The 21,552-nt window shown below is 49.5% G+C and overlaps 1 protein-coding gene across 1 annotated transcript in view; it reads right to left on the bottom strand.

The window, feature by feature from the left end:
- LOC108539483 (polycystin-1-like protein 2) overlaps positions 1-21,552 on the bottom strand; it is a 117,957-nt gene that overhangs the window by 40,448 nt on the left and 55,957 nt on the right. Inside the window, exons 22-31 of the mRNA XM_017888194.1 lie at positions 18,964-19,186; positions 17,865-18,058; positions 14,829-15,059; positions 11,916-12,017; positions 11,640-11,818; positions 9,441-9,587; positions 7,380-7,579; positions 5,830-6,047; positions 4,988-5,204; positions 688-881 (exon numbers count right to left, since the gene is read on the bottom strand). Coding sequence (XP_017743683.1) covers positions 688-881; positions 4,988-5,204; positions 5,830-6,047; positions 7,380-7,579; positions 9,441-9,587; positions 11,640-11,818; positions 11,916-12,017; positions 14,829-15,059; positions 17,865-18,058; positions 18,964-19,186 — 1,905 coding nt within the window. The remainder of the gene's footprint in view (positions 1-687; positions 882-4,987; positions 5,205-5,829; positions 6,048-7,379; positions 7,580-9,440; positions 9,588-11,639; positions 11,819-11,915; positions 12,018-14,828; positions 15,060-17,864; positions 18,059-18,963; positions 19,187-21,552) is intronic.

Below are 21,552 nucleotides of genomic sequence, written 5' to 3'. Positions count from 1 at the left end.
CTCTACTAAAAGTACAAACTTTAGTTGGGCATGGTGGTGTGCGCCTGTAATCCCAGGTACTCAGGGAGGCTGAGGCAGGAGAATCGCTTGAAGCCAGGGGGCAGAGGTTACAGTGAGCCGAGATCCCCCCATTTTTTTCCAGCCTGGGTGACAGAGCAAGACTTTTTCTCCAAAAAAAAAAAAAAAAAAGCCATTTTCTTACTGAATTATGATGCTGTTTTCACACAACAAAATTAACAGTAATTTTTAAATGTCATCTAGTAACCTGTCTGTATTCAAAGTTCACTGGTTATCTTTAAAAAATGCATTCTAAGTTTGAATCAAGAGATAGGCATTATCATTCCCATTTTGCAGATGAGGAAACTAAGTCTGAGAAGTTGAGGAGCTGGTCCAAGAGCGAAGTGCACAGATAGGAAATAGCCCATATGAACACTGTTGTAACTGTAAAGTGTGGTACAAAGGGCCCTGAGTGCCTTCCAGCAAATAGCCCTGTTCAAACCCGGCCTCCCTGAATGTGTGCAGGAATCCTGCATTGTTTCTGCCTGGGGACGTCTGGGTGGACGTCCTACCAAGGTTGTTCCGAATGCCCTTTCCAGAGGGCCCCAGACTGAGGCAGGCAGGCACCCACCCAGCACCCAGGGAAGTGGATTACCTGGCATGTGCAGGGGCCCAGGTGCCCGGCTGTACCCCCAGGCAGCCCTTCAGGGTCTGCAGCTGCCTGAGGGCCCGGGCATGGCTGTGGTGCTGGGGGAAACCTCGGGACCCCACCAGCCGCAGCCCTTGTTCCACGTGTTCCAGCTGAAGGTACAGACACTGCCTGTAGGCGCTGTCCTTCCAGGGGCCACTCCATGCCACTTTGGGCTTGGGACACTGCGTTTTCTCTGGAGGACAAAGGAGAAAGCAATCAGCTCGTGCTGAGTCAAGAGCAAACCAGATGCAGTACAAACAACAGCTAGGTGTGGCAGCATGTGCAGGTGGGTCCGGCTACTCAGGAGGCTGAGTCAGGAGGATCGCTGGAGCCCAGGAGGTCGAGGCTGTGTATTAAAAATGGTAGTAAAAAAAAAAGTGAGCTATGATGGCACCACTTCACTCCAGCCTGTGCAACAAAGCCAGACCCTGTCTCTCAACAAAACAAAGAAACCTCCCGCCACAAAACACAACAGTAATAGTACCAGCTTCTGAGTATACAATACTTGCTATGTGCCAAGCCCTGAGAAATCTGAGGTTCAAAGAGACAGAGTAAGGTTTTAGGGTCACACAGCCAGTTAGGATATGATGTTTCTCTTTTAGATTTTTTTATCAGAGACATTCTTAAAATTTCCCTACACATCAAGAGAACAGAGGAGAATCCCATACTCATCACTCCAGCTACAACAATGACCAACATTTGGCCAATCTTGTTCATCTCTTTTCTTCCCCGGGGTTGTTTTTTCTTTTTTTTTGCAATGAAGTCTCACTATGTCTCCCCAGCTGGAGTGCAGTAGTGTTATCTCAGCTCACTGCAACCTCCACTTCCTGGGTTCAAGAGGCAATTCTCTTGCCTCAGCCTCCTGAGTAGCCGGGACTACAGGCGCCCGCCACCACACCTTGCTAATTTTTGTATTTTTAGTAGAGATGGGGTTTCACCACATTTCCCAGGTTGGTTCTAAATTCCTGACCTCAGGTGATCCGCCCGCCCCGGCCTCCCAAAGTGCTGGGATTACAGGCGTGATCCACAGTGCCCGCCCTCACCCCTCCACTCCCCCACCCCCCGGGCCCAGAGCATTTTAAAGCAAATACTTTAATATGGTAAGACTTGAATTTAAACCCTGTTTTGTCTAGTGCCAAATACAGTGTAATCCTGTCCTTTTGTTGTTGTTGCTGTTGTTGTTGTTGTTGTTGTTGAGATGGAGTTTTGCTCTTGTCGCCCAGGCTGGAGTGCAGTGGCACAATCTCAGCTCACTGCAACCTCTGCCTCCTAGGTTCCAGTGATTCTCCTGATTCGGCCTCTCCAGTAACTGGGATTACAGGCACCCGCCACCACACCCAGCTAAAAAAGTCACTTTTAAAATACCAGATCTCACTCTGATTAATTGGACTCTGCAAGTGGCAAGCAGCTAAAACTGCATTTTGGTTACAGTCAGGTATATGCATCTCCAGCACTGACTCAGATTAGGTTGGGGTGTTGGGTAAATGGCTATGGTGAGGTCAACTCCTACCTTCCTCTGACTCACAGCCTCCTCCCTCACCCTTCTGACCTGGGGCTCCCTCACTGAAGCCTCAGCTGAAGATTTCAAGTCAACACTCTATTTTGCAAGGCTTCTGCTAATGTTTCTCAAAGACAACATCACTGCCAGTCATAACACCACTTACTGAATACCTGCTTTGTGTCAGGCTGGGATCTAAACAGTTTACATGTCTTATGATCTTACTCACCCCTCACAATAAGCCAATGAGCTAGGTGGATCAATACCCCTATTTTATTTTTTATTTTTTTTTTACTTTGAGACACGGTCTCACTCTGTCTACCCAGGCTGGAATGCAGTGGTGTGACACTGGCTCACTGCAACTCTGAGCCTCCCAGGCTCAGGTGATCCTCCCATCTCAGCCTCCCAAGTAGCTAGAATTACAGGCATGTGCCACCACACCCAGCTAATTTTTAACACTCCCCCCGCCTTTTTTTTTTTTGAGATGGAGTCTCGCTCTGTCGCCCAGGCTGGAGTGCAGTGGCCGGATCTCAGCTCACTGCAAGCTCCGCCTCCCAGGTTCACGCCATTCTCCTGCCTCAGCCTCCCGAGTAGCTGGGACTACAGGTGCCCGCCACCTCGCCCAGCTAGTTTTTTGTATTTTTTAGTAGAGACGGGGTTTCACCGTGTTAGCCAGGATGGTCTCGATCTCCTGACCTCGTGATCCACCTGTCTCGGCCTCCCAAAGTGCTGGGATTACAGGCTTGAGCCACCGCGCCTGGCTGCACTCCTCCCTTTTCTTTTTATTTATTTATTTTTTTTTGAGACAGGAGTCTTGCTCTGTCACCCAGGCTGGAGTGCAGTGGTGCAATCTCAGATCACTGTAACCTCCACCTCCCAGGTTCAAGTGATTCTCCTGCCTCAGCCTCGTGAGTAGCTGGGACTACGAGCATGTGCCGCCATACCCAGCTAATTTTTGTATTTTTAGTAGAGATGGGGTTTTGTCATGTTGACCAGGCTGGTCTTGAACTCCTGACCCCAGGTGATCCGCTCACCTTGGCCTCCCAAAGTGCTGGGATTACAGTCATGAGCCACCGCACCTGGCCAACACTTCTATTTTCTAAGGGAAGAAATGAAGTCTCAGAGGGGTTGAGCAACTTGTTTAAAGTTGCACCACTGCTACTGCAGCTGGGAGATCCCAAGGTTCTGGCCGACTCCAAAGTTCACGTTCTTAAGGTCCAGTGTGTCCAGCTGTGAATGCCAAAACCCCCAAACTCAAGGTCAAGCATCTAGTGGAAGTAGAGTCCTGCAGAGATGACCTCCATAAGCAGCCCAAACCCAGCTCTCTGGGGCAAATTCTTTTTTTTTTTTTTTTTTTATTTGAGATAGAGTCTTGCTCTGTCACCCAGGCTGGGGTGCAGTGATGCGATCTCAGCTCACTGTTGCCTACATCTCCCAGGTTCAAGCGATTCTCTGCCTCAGCCTCTCGAGCAGCTGGGACTATAGGTGCATGTCACTCTATCAGGGGTGGAGCCAAGAATTATGAATTCAAATTGCTTATTCTATAAGCCACACTTTTGTGTTCTAAACAAGGTTTAGATAGTGGCCACCCTTATGTATTAAAAATGGTAGCATTCTAAACCCGCACAACTATCCGCCATGTTCCAGAGAACATTTCCATCAGTGTAGAAAGTTCTATTATATGGCACTGCTCTAAATGGGAGGATGGACAGGAAAGAGGCAGGAAGGGAACAAGGAGACTAGTTGAAACTGGAATAATATGCCATGCATACATTTGTTTAGTGAAAACAAAACAATGTTACTGGGTTGTAGCTGGATATTGTTGCCAAAAGCCCTGAATTTGAGATCTGTTATCTCTGCCAAACAGATTAAGGAGTGTTAGAGAGGCATTAAAGACACAGTCGCACCAAACAGACTTTCTTCCTTTTTTTTAGAGCTAGGGTCTTGCTCTGTCACCCAAGCTGGGGTGCAGTGACACTTGTAACCTCAAACCAGCTCGCTGTAACCTCCAACTCCTGGGATCAAGGGATCCTCCCACCTCAGCCTTCCAAATAGGTGGGACTACAGGTGCCCATTGAGATGGAGTCTTGCTCTGTTGCCCAGGCTGGAGTGCAATGCTGCAATCTTGGCTCACTACAACCTCTACCTCCTGGGTTCAAGTGATTCTTCTGCCTCAACCTCCCAAGTAGCTGGGATTACAAACGTGCACCATCATGCCCAGCTAATTTTTGTATTTTTAGTAGAGATGAGGTTTCACCATGTTGGGCATTCTGGTCTCGAACTCTTGACCTCAAGTGATCTGCCCACCTTGGTCTCCCAAAGTTCTGGGAATACAGGCGTGAGCCACCGTGCTTGGCTAACACCTGGTTAATTTTTAAACTTTTTGTAGAGACACGTCTCCCTATGTTGCCAAGGCTGGTCTCAAATTCCTGGCCTCAAGCAATCTGCCCGCCTCAGCCTCCTATAGTGCTGGGATTAGAGGCATGAGCCAGTGCTCCCAGCCCTTGACTTAATTAGGAGGATTGAAAACGAATAGAGAAAGAAATAACTTTTCCAGTCTGCAATTGCATGTTCTTTAATGGTTTTTGCTGCCCCGACCGTGGTCTTGTGTCCTGCCCCACACATTCAGGCACAGATCTACTTCAGCTTTGCACCCCAGCACTCTACAGAAGAAGGCACTGAGGCATTAAGAACAGAGGTCACCTGTCCATGGCCACACAACTGGCTAGTGGCCCCTTTGCTGTGTCTCTACCCAGCTCTAAAATGCAGCTTCTCTTGGCACAGACATGTCCAGGGCTTACCTTTCATTTGTGATGACCCCAAGGTGAGTGTTACGGGGTCCTCTCGCATTTCAGCTTCCTCCCAGAACACCTGCCCTGATGTGTTCTGTGGACAAATGACATCTTCCACCAAGGCCAGGAGACTGTTGATGTCCATCAAGTTCACTGAGTCCCACCTCAAGGAGGGGGATGGCAGCTTGAGGGCTTTGAAGAGGGAGCTGACAATCCTTGACACATCCTGGTGGGGAAAGGGGCCACGAGCCAAGCTGAGGGGTGCAGCACAGGAGTCAAGAGCACAGGCCCTGGGCCTGGCAACCTGTGTAGGGAGCCCTGCTCTGCCCACTGAGATGTGAGAGTGACCTCCCTGAGCTTCCATTTGTCAGCTCTTAAATCCCTCTTCTACGGTTTGAACTCATTCCAGGCTGTACTCCAAAGTGGGGCAGACAGTAGGTGCTCAATGAAAGCTTACTGAATGCATGAATGCATGAATGCAGAGTGGGGAGTCTTGTCCATGGGCTTCCAGCCTGGGAGTCTACCATGAAGGCATAATTCTTTGCACATAGTAGATACTCAAAAAGTGTGTGTGTGTATGCGTGTGTGCACATGTGTATGTACGTGTCTGTGTGTCTCTGTGTGTATGTGTGTGCATGTATGCATATGTGCACCTGTGTGTTTGTGTGTGCATGTGTGTACAGATGCATGGGTGCATGCATGTTGCATGTGTATGTGTGTTTTCAGTTGATGAATTTTGGCATCTCATGCTGCCAGGCAACACAGGGCTGCTGGGCCTCAAGCCCCAGGGCTCTCCCCGACTTCCGCTGAGGCTAGAGCACCCCCCACACTAGCTGAGGTTGAGGACCTGCCTTGGTCACTGCCTCAGGTGTCAGAAGGCCATCCTCCATGGGCTGTGGGGAGGGAGTCAGGTTAGGGGACCCCTGGTCCCGTTTCTCAGTGTTCTGTTCCTTAGCCACCCGGGGACGGGCGTTCCGAAAGATCTGAACAATCAGGAGGTTGATGGGGAACATGAGGATAGAGCTCTCCAGGCCAATCATCACCTCCTGCCAGGTGAATTCAATTTTACCTGGGGAAAGAGAAGGAAGGGGTCAAAGGGAGAGGCCACCGCCCAGAGCCCAGTCCCGTCTGCCCTTTGTGGAAGGTGGCTGTGCAGTGAAGGGTTAACCCTGCCCAACGCCAGGGAGGTCACCGCTCAGCCTTCGGAAGGTCCTGACTGCTAAGAATGTCTTTGTTTCCCTGGGGTCTTGGGCCACACCGGATGGTTTGTGCTAATGATGAGATTTATGGTGGGGGCCTAGACCATATGGTGTCAGCTTGACCTCTAGAGGGGCTGGAGGTGAAGGCCAGCCATGTGGGTGTCAGTCATGCCTATATGTTGGAGCCCCAGTAAAAGATCGGAATAGTGGCTGGGCATGGCGGCTCATGCCTGTAATCCCAGCACTTTGGGAGTCCGGGGTGGGTGGATTAAGTGAGGGCAGGAGTTTGAGACCAGCCTGGCCAACATGGTGAAACCCCGTCTCTATTAAAAATACAAAAATTAGCTGGGCATGGTGGTGAGCTCCTGTAATCCCAGCTACTCGGGAGGCTGAGGCAGGAGAATTACTTGAACTCGGGAGGCGGAGGTTGCAGTGAGCCGAGATTGTACCACTGCATTCCAGCTTGGATGACAAGAGCAAAACTCTGTCTCAAAAAAAAAAAAATTCTGAATCGCAAGGCTGGAGTGAGTCCCCCTGGTTGGCAATACTCCATGTGCACTGTCACACATCGTCAGGAGAAGTCAGCACCATCCATAACTCCACTGGGAGAGGATGCTGGAAGCTCTGTGCCTGGTCTCTCCTGTCCCCTGCTCCATGTGTCTCTTCCCTTTGCTGGTTTTAATCCGTATCCTTTCTGTGGTTTTTTGTTTGTTTGTTTGTTTGTTTGTTTTGTTTTGTTTTTGAGATAGAGTTTTGCATTTTTTGCCCAGGCTGGAGTGCAATGGCGAGATCTCAGCTCACTGCAATCTCTGCCTCCCAGGTTTAAGTGATTTTCCTGCCTCAGCCTCCTGAATAGCTGGAACCACAGGTGTGCGCCACCACACCTGGCTAATTTTGTATTTTTAGTGGAGACGGGGTTTCACCATGTTGGTCAGGCTGGTCTCAAACTCCTGACCTCAGTTGATTCACCTGCCTTGGCCTCCCAGAGTACTGGGATTATAGGCGAGAGCTACTGCACCCAGCTGTATCCTTTCGCTGCCTATCCAGTAAACCATAACTATAAGGACAATGGGTTCTGTAATAGTGGATCGCTGAACTGGAGGGTGGTCTTGGGGACTCTGGAATGGCAGTGGCATTGCTGGAGCAGTGAAGGCTCAGGTCCACCAGCCACTAGCCCTGACCTCCATGACACTGGGAATTACCCAAGTCCATCTTTTGCTCAGCCGGGTCCTTGGGGACCCCCCAGAACATGATGCTGGTCAGCATGGTGCACAGCAGCAGGGAGAAGCAGCAGGACACCCTCTGGACGCGGGTGAAGCTGCTGCGAGCACAGCAGCTGAAGATGGAATACCAGATGTGTCCATCCTGGAAGCCCGCGGAAGTCTTCATGAAAAACAGGTGGCTGCAGGCAGGCAGGTAGGGAGAGAGGGACAGGCATTTAGGGAGACAGGAATGGGGGAAACTGGTCTCTGTGGATCATTCTTGGGATGAGAAGGAGGAAGAGAGGCAGAGATTTGTTTCTAAGATTATTCACACTTTTTTTTTTTTTTTGAGATGCTATCTTGCTCTGTTACCCAGGCTGGAGTGCAATGGCACGGTCTCGGCTCACTGCAACCTCTGCCTCCCAGATTAAAGCCATTCTCCTGCCTCAGCCTCCCAGGCAGCTGGGATTACAGGTGCCCACCACCACGCCTGGCTAATTTTTTTTATTTTTAGTAGAGACGGGATTTCTCCATATTGGTCAGACTGGTCTCACACTCCTGACCTCAAGTGATCTGCCTGCCTTGGCCTCCCAAAGTGCTGGGATTACAGATGTGAGCCACCACGCCTGGCCACATTTTTTTTAGATGGAGTCTTGCTCTGTCGCCAGGCAGGAGTGCAGTGGCATGGTCTTGGCTCACTGCAACCTCTGCCTCCGGGGTTCAAGCGATTCTCCTGCCTCATCCTCCCGAGTATCTGGGACTACAGGCGTGTGCCACCATACCCAGCTAATTTATTATTATTATTATTATTATTTTGTATTTTTAGTAGAGACAGGGTATCTACTACTATGTTGGCCAGGATGGTCTTGATCTCTTGACCTCATGATCCGCCTGCCTCGGCCTCCCAAAGTCCTGGTATTACAGGCATGTGCCACTGAGCCTGGCCCCCTGGTTTTTTTTTAATAGAAGAAACACAGCATCATAGCAGCATCACTTAGAGTTAACAAGGAAGGCTCTGGAAGCTAGATTAGAATCCCAGACAGCCCTCTTCCCAGCTGTGTGACCTCGGGCAAGTTACTTTGTTCTTTCTACCTTAGATGACTTGTCTATAAATTAGGGCAAGTAATAACAGAAGCTACCTCACTGGATTGTTGAAAGGATTAAAAGTGATAATTTTGTAAAGCATTCAATCAGTGTTAGCATTGTTATTTTTGCTATAATGTTAATATAATAATATAGCTAAAATACTATTAGTTTTGTTACAGTTAGACCATTGGGAGTACAGTGGTTAAAAATCCCAGGCATGACGGAGTGCAGTGGCTTATGTCTGTAATCCCAGGACTTTAGCAGGGCAAGGAGAGAGGGTTGTTTGTGGTCAGGAGTTTGAGAATAGCCTGGCCAATGTGGTGAAATCATCTCTAATAAAAGTACAAAAATTAGCCAGGCGTGGTGGCATGTGCCTGTAATCTCAGCTACTTGAGTGGCCGAAGCAGGAGAATTGCTTGAACTCAGGAGGCAGAGGTCACAGTGAGCCAATATTGTGCCACTGTACTCCAGCCTGGGTGACAGAGTAAGACTCTGTTTAAAAAAAAAAAAAAAAAAAAATCGCAGGCACAGCCAAGCACAGTGGCTAACGACTGTAACCCCAAAACTTTGGGAGGCTGATACAGGAGGATCCCTTGAGCCCAGGAGTTTGAGACCAGTCTGGGAAATATGGTGAAACCCCATCTCTACAAAAACAGTTAGGCACGGTGGTGTGTTTCTATAGTTCCAGCTACTCAGGAGGCTGAGGTGGGGGGATCTCTTGAGCCCAGAAGGCCGAGACCAGCGTAGGCAACATAGCAAGGACTCGTCTCTACTTAAAAAAAAAAAAAAAAAGCGAGGCACCGTGGTGCATGCCTGTAGTCCCAGCTGCTCGAGAGGCTGAGGTGAGAGGATCGCTTGATCCAGTGGGGTTGAGGTTGCAGTGAGCTGTGATCGTGCCGCTGCACTCCAGCCTGGGTGGTGGAACGAGACCTTATCTTAAAAATAAAGAAAGTAAAAATAAAGAAAAAAAAGTACCTGAATTGTTTTCTGTCCTGCTCCGTGGCCACAGGAAACACCTTGTCGAGGACACAATCTCCAACGTTGATGGACAGCCAGGAGTTGCAGAGGAAATACCACTTCCGGTCCATCGCCAGGTCATAGACCAGCACCCGGCTCACATACCTGGATAAGGGACCCATGGTTTTTAGGATAAAGTGGAGCAGGGGAGGAGGCTTCTTTGGACATCACCAAGGTAACAGCTTTGCAAACATGAACCCAAAGAACAAGAGCTCCTCAAAAAAAGAAACCATATTTTTCTTTGTTCTTGGTGCCTTAATCAAAATTGGCCTCGCATGAGGAGTTCAGCTACTGTAGAGAGCCAACTCTGGGAAGCTGCCATGTTTCCACAAAGATGCTGCAAAAGGGTGCATTTGGAGACCATTAACCTGTACACATGGCACCAAGCTCAGGGCCAGTATCCAGGCATGAGCAAGTAAAGCCAAATTGTCTAAAGTGTATGTATGTGTTCAGGCAGGTGCAGGCTGGAGTGCGCAGAACACGGTCCTCTCTGGCATTTCTTTCTTTCTTTTTTTAAATTTTAGACAGAATCTGGCTCTGTCACCCAGGCTGGAGTACAATGCAGTGATCTCGGCTCACCATAACTTCCACCTCCCAGGTTCAAGTGATTCTCCTGCCTCAGCCTCCTGGATAGCTGGGATTGCAGTTATACACCACCACACCCGGCTAATTTTGTATTTTTAGTAGAGATGGGGTTTCTCCATGTTGGTCATGCTGGTGTCAAACTCCTGACCTCAGGTGATCCACTCACCTCAGCCTCCCAAAGTGCTGGGATTACAGGCGTGAGCCACTGTGCCCAGCCTCCTCTCTTGCGTTTCTAACCAAAGAACCACCATCTATCTTGGGCTGAGGACTTTGTGGGTATCATCTAACCTGATTTAGGTCTTTGAGGTATGGGGAAGAATTGAAATTATCTTGCCTATCCTGTGATGTCAGATCGAGCAGCAGTTTTCCCTGTTGCTATATAGCCAACAAGAACAGCAATGATGGCTGGGGGTAGTGACTCACGTCTGTAATCCCAGCACTCTGGGAGGCCAAGGCGGGTGGATCACTTGAGGTCATGAGTTCGAAACCAGCCTGGCCAACATGGGGAAACCTCGTCTCTACTAAAAATACAAAAAAATAAAAATAAAAATTAGCTGGGCATGGTGGTGCATGCCTGTAATCCCAGCTACTCGGGAGGCAGAGGCAGGAGAATCACTTGAACCCAGGAAGCAGAGGCTGTGGTGAGTGGAGATTGTGCCACTGTACTACCAGCCTGGGTGACAGAATGAGACTCTGACTCAAAACAAAACAAAACAAAAAAACCGTAATGATAGCAACAGCCACTCTTCACTGAGCATTTACTATACAGTGGGGGCTATGCTAAGATGCTCTTGACATGCATTTTCTCATTTCAGGAAGAGCAGCCCTGTAAGAATGCAAAAGCCACCACTGTCAAGGTCACAGGCTCTTCTGGGGCAGCTGGCATCCAGTGATGCAGTGCCTACAGAGATGAAGACCTGGATGTTTCAACCCAACATGGGACAGCTCCAGAGCTGCCCAGTGGCTGACCGCACTGTTGTTGGGCTGCATCACAGCTCGACTTTTCTGCCATTCTGCCTCCTTCCCTCCTTTCCCAGGTGCTGGTCCCAGGGCCCTGTAATAAATACCCTGCGTGTGCAACTCCATCTCAGAGCCTGCTTCCCGGGAGCAACCTACAGCGGCCGCACTTAAGATATTAATGCTTAGTCCCGTAGGTGAATTCAAGTGCTATTGTTTTTCTAAAGCTGCCAGCTACCGACGGGTGGTCAGACTGGACACCACTCATCTGGGTCTCTCATTTTGGCCTCAGGATGGGGAGAACCTTGCTCCAAACTTGCCAGCTGTGTGACCCTGGGCAAGTCACAGGTTGATGCTGCAAAAGGGACAAGGGTGGGGCTAGCACTGAAGGTGGGGCTAGCTGTAGCTTCCAGTCCTTCTCCTAGCTACTGATCTAGTTGTGTGGACCATGAACCAGTGGGCTTTTCTGACCCTGGGTTTCCTCGTCTGTGAAACAGAGATCATTCTACGTGTCTTGCAGGGGCTTGTGAAGATCAGGAAGGAGGCAAATGTCCAGTGCCCAGCCCTGGGCCTGGCACTGCATAGGTTCTCATGGTTTGTCTGCCCCCCACTCACCAGGATGGCCGGTCCCCTGAGTTGTCATGCCACAGCCGGAGGCTCTGCAGTTCCCCCAGGGGGAACAGGGTGGAGAGAAGGAAGGCATCCACTGCTCCTCGCTCAAAAACTGGAGTGTCGGGATCAGACAGGTGGTGGGGTTCACTCTCTCCATCCAGGCCATACAGGGTGACAGTCACCTGAAATCCAGAGACCAGGAGTGGGCAACTCCACAGTGGCATAGCAGGGCTGGGTGGGACGTGCTGATCAATCAGTGGATCTTGCATGGGCAGGTACCTTTGAGGACGTGGCTGCCCCTCGTCGGTGTCCTGTGTAGACTGTCACCAGGTAGTGGTACTGAGCAAAGGGATCATTGTCTTCCAGCACTGTGACCTTCACCTGAAGAGAAGGGCAGCATTAGGAAGGCCTTGCTCAGTGGGTTCCTGCATCACCCACCAGCCAAGAAGGAGCTGACGATTCATGACAATCATGAGTTGGGCAAAGCAAAATTACATGTGCCATTTATTCATCCCCTTGGGTGAGAACTGTTCTTCATAAAAGCAGGGTTTCAAGTGCAAAACACTGCGAAAATAAAAACGTGAAGTACATTCTTTTCTTCCTCCTGTTTTGTTTTGAGACAGGATCTCGCTCTGTTGCCCAGGCTGGAGTACAGTGGCGTGATCTTAGTCTCTGCAACCTCTGGCTCCCGGGTTCAAGTGATTCTCCTGCCTCAGCCTCCAGAGTAGCTGGGACTACAGGCGTGCGCCACCATGCCTGGCTAATTTTTGTATTGTTAGTTAGAGAGGGGTTTCACCATGTTGGCCAGGCTGGTCTGAAACTTCTGACCTCAAGTGATCCGCCTGCCTAAGCCTCCCAAAGTGCTGGGATTACAGGCATGAGCCACCACGTCTGGCCCCAAAGTACATTCTTTATGAGATATGACCCCCGTGTAGTTAAATTGGAAATGAACTTGATAAGCTGAGAACACTGAATGTTTGAGCTGGTGAACCGTACAAACTCTGTACATGTATGATTTCTCATAACATTTGTAACCAGGTGGTGTTTCTGAGGGAATTTTAAAGAAATGAAACGTTAAGATAGTTTAGCAACAAATGAACTCATGGAGATAGAGAGTAGAATGATGGTCACCAGCGGCTGGGAAAGGTAGCGGGGCCTGGAATCAGGGGGAAGACGAGGTGGTTCATGGGTACAAAAATTAGAAAGAATGAATAAGATGTAGGCCAGGTGCGGTGGCTTATGCCTGTAATCCCAGCACTTTGGGAGGCCGAGGCAGGTGGATCACTTGAGGTTAGGAGTTAAAGACCAGCCTGACCAATGTGGTGAAACCCTGTCTCTACTAAAATCACAAAAATTAGCTGGACATGGTGGCTGGTGCCTGTAGTCCCAGCTACTCGGGAGGCTGAGGCAGGAAATTGCTTGAATCCAGGAGGCAGAAGTTGCAGTGAGCAGAGATCACACCACTGCACTCTAGCCTGGGTGACAGAGCAAGACTCCCTCTCAGAAAAAAAAAAAAGGATGAAAAAGATGAATAAGATCTAGTATTTGATAGCACAATAGGGTGACTGCAGTCAATAATAATTATACATTTAAAAATAACTAAAAGAGTATAATTGGGTTGTTTGTAACACAAAGGATAAATGCTCGAGGACATGGATACCCCAATTGCCCCAATGTGATTATGACACACTGCATACCTGTATTAAAATGTCCCATACACCTCATACGTATATATATGCCTACCATGTACCCATAAGAATTAAAAAAATTTTTTTAAGAATTTGGCAGGCCAGGCGCGGTGGCTCAAGCCTGTAATCCCAGCACTTTGGGAGGCCAAGGCGGGCGGATCACGAGGTCAGGAGATCGAGACCATTCTGGCTAACATGGTGAAACCCCGTCTCTACTAAAAATACAAGAAAATTAGCTGGGCGTGGTGGCGGGCGCCTGTAGTCTCAGCTACTCCGGAGGCTGAGGCAGGAGAATGGCGTAAACCCGGGAGGCGGAGCTTACAGTGAGCCGAGATCGTGCCACTGCACTCCAGCCCGGGGCACAGAGCAAGACTCCGTCTCAAAAAAAAAAAAAAAAAAGAATTTGGCAAAAGAAAATAAAAGAAATTAGCCAGAGTTGGCCAGAGGCTATAGTCAACTCCAAGATTCGCTGTCCAGATCCCCCTCCCACGGAGGGCTCATTGCCTCAGTTGATGGGGTCAAAAATGCAACAGCTACCTCTGTTGAGATTGTGCCCCCTTGGGGCAGCCAGCACCCAATGACCAATTGGCAGAGTGTCTGGGTGTGGTCAAGACCTGGGCATCTCAACTCGACTTGGGACAGCTCCGGTGCTCCCCAGGAGCTGGGCCATGCTGTCACTGGGCTGCATCACAGCTCAGCTTCTTTCTCTGCCCATGCTGCCTCCTTCCCTCCCTTCCCAGGTGCAAGTCCCAGGCCCCCTTAATACACACCCTGCACACTCTGCATGCTCAACTTTGCCTCGGAGTCTGCTTCCCGGGAACCAACCTACAGCAGAGGTTCTTTAAGTATTAATGCTTAATCCCTTGGGTGAATCAAAGACAGCAGTATCAATGCTGAAACTATTATCTTATTAAATTTAACCCACATGAAATTCTGAGTGATGGTGCTTCGCGGGAAGGGGTAGGAACGGAGAGACTTTCAGAGCTCGGTGACAATGCAACCTTGCATTCATTCATTACCTCTTCTTCAGATAGCCATAAATATTGGCTGAAGTCCTACTATGTATGTGTCAGGCATACTGAATATATTGGGAAAAAAATTTTTTTTTTAAGATGAAGTCTTGTTCTGTTGTCCAGACTGGAGTGCAGTAGCATAATCTCGGCTCACTGCAACCTCCACCTCCTGGTTTCAAGCGATTCTCCTGCCTCAGCCTCCTGAGTAGCTGGGACTACAGGTGCCCACTACCACACCTGACTAATTTTTGTATTTTTAGTAGAGATGGGGTTTCGCCATGTTGGCTAGGCTGGTCTTGAACTCCTGACCGCAGGTGATCCGCCTGCCTTGGCCTCCCAAAGTGCTGGGATTACAGGTGTAAGCCACCACGCCTGACTGGAAAAAATCTTAAGTAGACAAATACCCTCTTCCCGTGATGCCTAATATTACTTGAAAACGATAGAGTTTTCCCCAGGATGGTGTACACGGCACCAGTGGTTCTCAGCCTCACCTTGGCCTGATCCTGAGCGTCCTTCCTCCTCGCCCACATCACCACCAGCACGTAGACCACGCACAGGCAGCCCACAGTGGTCACGACCACAGGGTTGTCCTCGAAGGTGGCAAAGAGCTCAGCAGTCTGGTGGATGTCGATGGCATTGGGCATCACCAGGAACGTGCTTCCGAAGAAGGTGAGGTGGTTGCAGAGGCAGTGTGTCTGGTAGGAGCTGGTCCAAGGCCCCACCTGCAACCCATAAAGGGGCCATCCGTGGAGACACCTGGGAAGGTCAATCCCGGCTCGCTCGAGCTTAAGGGAGAACGGTATTCCCTTTGAAGGGTGCATGGGGTGGGAAGACCGCTGAGAGACCAGCTTCAAAAGCCCCTTTTGATCTTTTTTTTTTTTTTTTTTGAGACAGAGTCTCGCTCTGTCGGCAGGCTGGAGTGTAGTGGAGAGATCTTGGCTCACTGCAATTTCTGCCTCCTGGGTTCAAGCAATTCTCCTGCCTTAGCCACCCAAGTAGCTGGGATTACAGGCACGCACCACCACACCCAGCTAATTTTTGTTGTATTTTTAGTAGAGATGGGGTTTCACCATGTTAGCCAGGATGGTCTCAATCTCCTGATCTCGTGATCTGCCCACCTCAGCCTCCTAAAGTGCTGGGATTACAGGAGTGAGCCACCGCGCCTGGCCAATCTTTTTTGTTTAATTAAAATATGCAAATAATATTATTTATAATATTTTTGTATCCGTCATTCTCAGTGGACAACTGTGCATATGCTGCCAGTCTGCTTTGTCTTTCTTCTTCTTCTTCTTTTTTTTTTTTTTTGAGACGGAGTCTTGCTCTGCCACCCAGGCTGGAGTGCAGTGGCCGGATCTCAGCTCACTGCAAGCTCCGCCTCCCGGGTTTACGCCATTCTCCTGCCTCAGCCTCCCGAGTAGCTGGGACTACAGGCGCCCGCCTCGTCGCCCGGCTAGTTTTTTGTATTTTAAGTAGAGACGGGGTTTCACCGTGTTAGCCAGGATGGTCTCGATGTCCTGACCTCGTGATCCGCCCGTCTCGGCCTCCCAAAGTGCTGGGATTACAGGCTTGAGCCACCGCGCCCGGCTTCTTCTTCTTCTGAGACAGTATTTCACTCTGTCGCCCAGGCTGGAGTGTAGTGACAGAATCTCGGCTCACTGCTGCAACCTCTGCCTCCTGGCTTCAAGCAATTCTCATGCCTCAGCCTCCCAAAAAGCTGAGATTGCAGGCATGCACCACCACACCTGGTGAATTTTGGTATTTTTAGTAGAGATGGGGTTTCGCCATGTTGGTCAGGATGGTCTCAATCTCCTGATCTCAAGTGATCTTCCTGCCTCCGCCTCCCAAAGTGCTGGGATTGCAGGCTTGCACCACAGTGTGGTTCACATCTGCAATACGAGCTTCTTGGGAGGCTGAAGCACAAGAATTGCTTGAACCCCAGAGGCAAAGGCTGCAATGAGCTGAGATCACACCACTGCACTCCAGCCTGGGCGACAGAGTGAGACCCTGTCTCAAAAAAATACATACATATTGCAAGTAAATGTGAGATCCCCTTTGTCCCTCGTCCCCTATAGGCAACCATGTTCACAAATTTGGCATTCAGCCCTGTGGTCTACCTGATGCTCATTCACAGGACAGATACTTGTGGGGTGCTAATTCTACATCCAGCAACAGGCTAGGTGCTGAGAGGACACTGGTGTGACTAACTCATCCAGTTTGCCAGGGCCTTTCCTGTTTTTCAAATGGAAAGTCCTGAGTCCCAGGAGCTCCTTCAGTCCTGGGCAAGCTGGGACAGTTGGTCAGCTTATGCTGAAAAGCAAAATAACCTGCGGGAACCACAGGAAGAAAAAGAGAAGGACACAGGTTTGCGTCCTAAGCTGGCATCTTGGCACCAGGAAGGTGTGATGACACTTGGGCAGGTGGTGCCAGACAACATGGCCAGGCAGGAAGAGGCCCGGAGTGAACCAGGGCAGGGGCTGCCATCTGTGCCCGTGCTTCACACCCACATGGCCACCCCCAATCCCCCGGGAGCTTGCAATCACCCCCTAGGGGCATCTGGTGGGTAAAGAAGATGTTTTGTTTGTTTGTTTGTGACAGAGTCTTGCTCTGTCGCCCAGGCTGGAGTGCAGTGGCATTATCTAGGCTCACTGCAACCTCTGCCTCCTGGGTTCAAGCGATTCTCCTGCCTCAGCCTCCTGAGTAGCTGGGACTACAGGTGCCCACCAACACACCCGGCTAACTTCTGTATCTTTAGTAGAAATGGGGTTTCACCATGTTGGCCAGGCTGCTCTTAAACTCCTGACCTCAGGTGATCTGCCTGCCTCAGCCCCCCAAAGTACTGGGATTACAGGCTTGAGCCACTGCACCTGGCCCTAGATGTAAGATTTGGGACTAGTCAATTGAGTTTCCCGAGCCTTTGTTTTGTCCCCTGTAAAATGAGAGTCACAACTATCTTGCAGATGATTGTGCAGATTTGATGAGCCGATGCAAGCAAAGCATGGAGCCCTGCACCTGGCACAGAACTGAGGGCTCAGCTATGAGTTCATTCCCTCGGAAATGACACCCTGGCCTCCCTTAACAACCTAGAGGCAGCAGGGATTCTTGAGTCATGTACCGCCTGGGTCAATGACCATTTGTTCTCAGTGGTGAACAAAGCACATTGTTTCTGTTGCATTGGGAGCTCCCAGTGGACGGAGGGAGACAGACGTCATTTAAATGATCTCATGCGTAGAGGTGAAATGACCTCTCTGTTAAGTGCTATGGATGAAGAGCACTGGGGTTAGATGCTATGGATGTGTGTGCTCTGGGGTTCACAATAGGAAATCAGACTTAGGGAGTTAAGAACAGTTTTCTCCAGGAAGCAATGCTTAGGCTGAAGCAGGGATGAGGCAGGTATCCCAGGCACCAGGAACAGCAAAGGCCCCATGGAGAGGCACAAGATGCTGTGCCAGAGGCAGCAAAAGAGGACCCTACATGAGCTGGGCACAGCCCACCAAGCTGCCTTACTTCCTTCACTTCTCTCTCCTTACCTGGCACCCTGAGTCGTCCCAAGTCTCCTGGACCTCATCCCAGAACACACAGTGAGACAGGAAGGTGGTGATGCCAACTGTGAGATCCCTGCTGGGGACTGGCTCCAGGTCAGACTCAGGGACCACAGTCAAATAGTAGACCCCTTCTCCAAAACGCAGGTCCTGTGGGCTCAGGATCCACGTGGGCAGCTCATCTGTAGGAAAGGGGGTTCCAGGTCAGCCTGAAGCCTCCTTGAGATGGGTGTTAAGATCATAGGAGAGGGTGACTGAGGCCACTTGGCAGGAAAGCAGACCCTGCTGGTTTTCCCCCACCCCTGATGTCCTAGGAGCACTCTCTCCTCCTGAGACCAGGAGCACAGAAGAAGGGGCACTCCCCAGTCAGGGAGCGTGGTTGAGTCAGACAGACAAGGGCTCAAACACAGATTCTGCTCCTTATTGGCTGTATGATCTCAGACCAGTTCCTTTTCCTTAACCTCTTTGTTTTTATCTGGAAGTAGAGGTTTTTGTTTTGTTTTGTTTTGTTTTGTTTTGTTTTGTTTTGTTTTGTTTTGTTTTCAGACAGAGTCTTGCTTTGTCATCCAGGCTGGAGTGCAGTGGTGTGATCTCAGCTCACTGTAAACTTTGCCTCCTAGGTTCAAGCTATTCTTGTGCCTCAGCCTCCCAAGTACCTGGGATTACAGGTGTACACCACCTCACCCAGCTACTTTTTGTATTTGCAGTAGATACGGGGTTTCGCCATGTTGGCCAGGCTGGTCCTGAACTCCTGACCGCAAGTGATCTGTCCGGCTCAGCCTCCCAAAGTGCTAGGATTATAGGCGTGAGCCACCACACCTTGCTGAAAAGTGGAAATTTCGATAGTTCCCCCTCCCAAGGGTTGTCATGAGGATTGCAATGAGGTCAGTTCCATATGAGCTTGTAAACTTCCTCGGGGCATATAGTAAGTGCTCACCTAATGTTGGCAAATAGTAACACCAACAAAAAATAAGCCACTGAATGTGTGGGGTGGTTTTTTTCTTTGCTTTTCTTCCTATGGCTTCTGATTCCCAAGTGAAGCTGATCATACCCCACACAGCAGCTCAGGAAATGGTCACAGGCCTACCTGAAGCCGCCGTCGGTACAAGGTAAGTTTGGGCATCGTAGCTGCTCTTGTTGGGATGGTAGCCGTAGCCTAGGCTGAGCGTGAGCGCAATGTCCGGTCTCCAGTGCAGCTGGATCCCCAAGGTTGCCTCCCCTGGAGTCACGTTCACCCACAAAGCTTCAGGACTGGTCAGGTTCAACACGGTCGGCTGACTGTGTCCTTGTGAATGCCGGGGCAGCAGGATCTGTGCTCAGAAACAATCCTATTAAAGGGATGCCAGGAAGGCAATGCCAGCCCATGGGCATCAGGGCTGCTGTGCAGAGCTGTGTGGCCTGAGCACCCAGGAACCAAAATCCAGGCCGGGCTTTGCTCATTGTATTAGTTTCCTATGGCTGCTATCACAAATGACCACCGTGGGAAGCTTAAGACAATACACAGTTGTTATCTTAGAGTTCCAAAGGCTGGAGTGCAAAATCAGTTTCCCAGGGCTAGAGGAGAACCTGCTTCCCTGCCTTTTACGGCTTCTGGTGGCTACCTGCATTCCTTAGCTCATAGCCCCTTCCTCGCATCACTCCAGCCTCTTGCTTCTGTCATCAAGTCACTTTTTTGTCTCCTGGAGACACCTCCCTTTCTGTCTCCCTTTTATAAGGACCCTTGGGATGACACAGAACCCACCGGATAACCCAGGATAATCTCCCCATCTGAGGATGGGCAAGACTCAAGCACATCTGCAAAATCCCTTTTGCAGTTTTGTTTTGTTTCTGTTTTTAGACAGGGCCTGGCTCTGTTGCCCAGGCTGGAGGGCAATGGCATGACCACAGCCCACTATAACCTTGAACTCCTGGGCTCAAGTGATCCTCCCACTTCAGCCTCCCAAAGCCCTGGGATTACAGGTGTGAGCTACCACACCTGACCTTCCTTTTGCCTTTAAGGTGGCATATCCACAGATTCCAGGGATGATAACACAGACATCATTAAAAATTGTTATTGAATTAGGCATTGATGAGAAAATTGTAGAAGACTAGAATAAAATCATTAAAATTTTGAAAAACATGAACTTATATTGCACCACGGCATGTTTATGTTTTTGTTTAACTGTAAAGAAAATCTAACTGGACATTTTATTTTATTTTATTTTTTTATTTTTTTGAGATGGGAGTCTTGCTCTGTTGCCCAGGCTGGAGTGCAGTGGTGCAATCTCGGCTCACTGCAACCTCTGCCTCCCAAGTTCAAGCGATTCTCCATCCTCAGCCTCCTGAGTAGCTGGGACTATAGGCGCCCGCCAGCACGCCCAGCTTTTTGTATTTTTAGTAGAGACGGAGTTTTACTAAACAGAAATGAGCTAATGCATGTGAAAGTGCTCTGCAAACTGTTTTACTATTGGCCAGGCTGGTCTCAAACTCCTGATCTCAGGTGATCCACTCGCCTTGGCTTCCCAAAGTGTTGGCATTGCAGGTGTGAGCCCTCGTGCCCAGCCTAACTAGACATTTTAGAGGCTATGTAATGGGAGTGGTTTCTGGAATGAAGATAACCAAAATTCCAAACAACAGGTATATATAACCAGGAAAACTCTGGTTATCCAAGGATTGGTGAATGAACATACATTTATAGTTTTAAGTTAAGTACAATGATTAAGCTAGGGTAAGGACCTTTATTTGTTTGCTGGTTTTTTTTATTTTGTTTTGTTTTGTTTGTTGTTTTGTTTTGTTTGTTTTGAGATGGTGTCTTGTTCTGTCGCCAGGCTGGCAGACTGGAGTGCGGTGGCATGATCTTGGCTCACTGCAATCTCCGCCTCCCGGGTTCAAGCTATTCTCCTGCCTCAGCCTCCCGAGTAGCTGGGATTACAGGCACATGCCACCACACTCAGCTAATTTTTGTATTTTTTTTTAGTAGAGACGACATTTCACCACATTGGTCAGGACGGTCTTGCTCTCCTGACCTCGTGATCCACCCACCTCAGCCTCCCAAAGTGCTGGGATTACAGGCGTGACCCACCGCACCCGGCCTGTTGCTGTTATTTTTTAAACCAATCTTGGTTCACTGCAGCCTCAACCTCCTGGGCATAAGCAATCCTTCTGCCTCATCCTCCTGAGTAGCTGGGACCACAGGTGCATGCCACCACACCTGACTAATTTTTGTATTTTTTGTACAGATGGTATCTCACATTGTTGCTGAGGCTGGTCTTGAACTCCTGGACTCTCGTGATTCTCCCATCTTGACCTCTCAAAGTGCTGGGATTACAGGTGTGAACTACCATGACTAGCTGGTAAGGATCCTTTTGAATGATTCTCTTCTTTAACCATTTTTTAAAAAAATAATTGGCCAACTTTCAATTTCAACCAAGTTGAAAAAGAAGACAGAGGCCAGGCATGGTGGCTCACGCCTGTAATTCCAGCACTCTGGGAGGCCGAGGCAAGTGGATCACCTGAGGTCAGGAGTTCAAGACCAGCCTGACCAACATGGTGAAGCCCCGTCCTACTAAAAATACAAAAAATTAGCCTGGCGTCGTGGCGGGTACCTGTAATCCAGCTACTCGGGAGGCTGAGGCAGGAGAATCACTTGAACCCAGGAGGCGGAGGTTGCAGTGAGTTGAGATCTCGCCATTGCACT

This window comes from Rhinopithecus bieti, unplaced genomic scaffold (assembly GCF_001698545.2).
Source record: "Rhinopithecus bieti isolate Rb0 unplaced genomic scaffold, ASM169854v2 scaffold_17826, whole genome shotgun sequence".
Taxonomy (NCBI): domain Eukaryota; kingdom Metazoa; phylum Chordata; class Mammalia; order Primates; family Cercopithecidae; genus Rhinopithecus; species Rhinopithecus bieti.
This window is presented reverse-complemented; position numbering and strand designations above follow the sequence as displayed.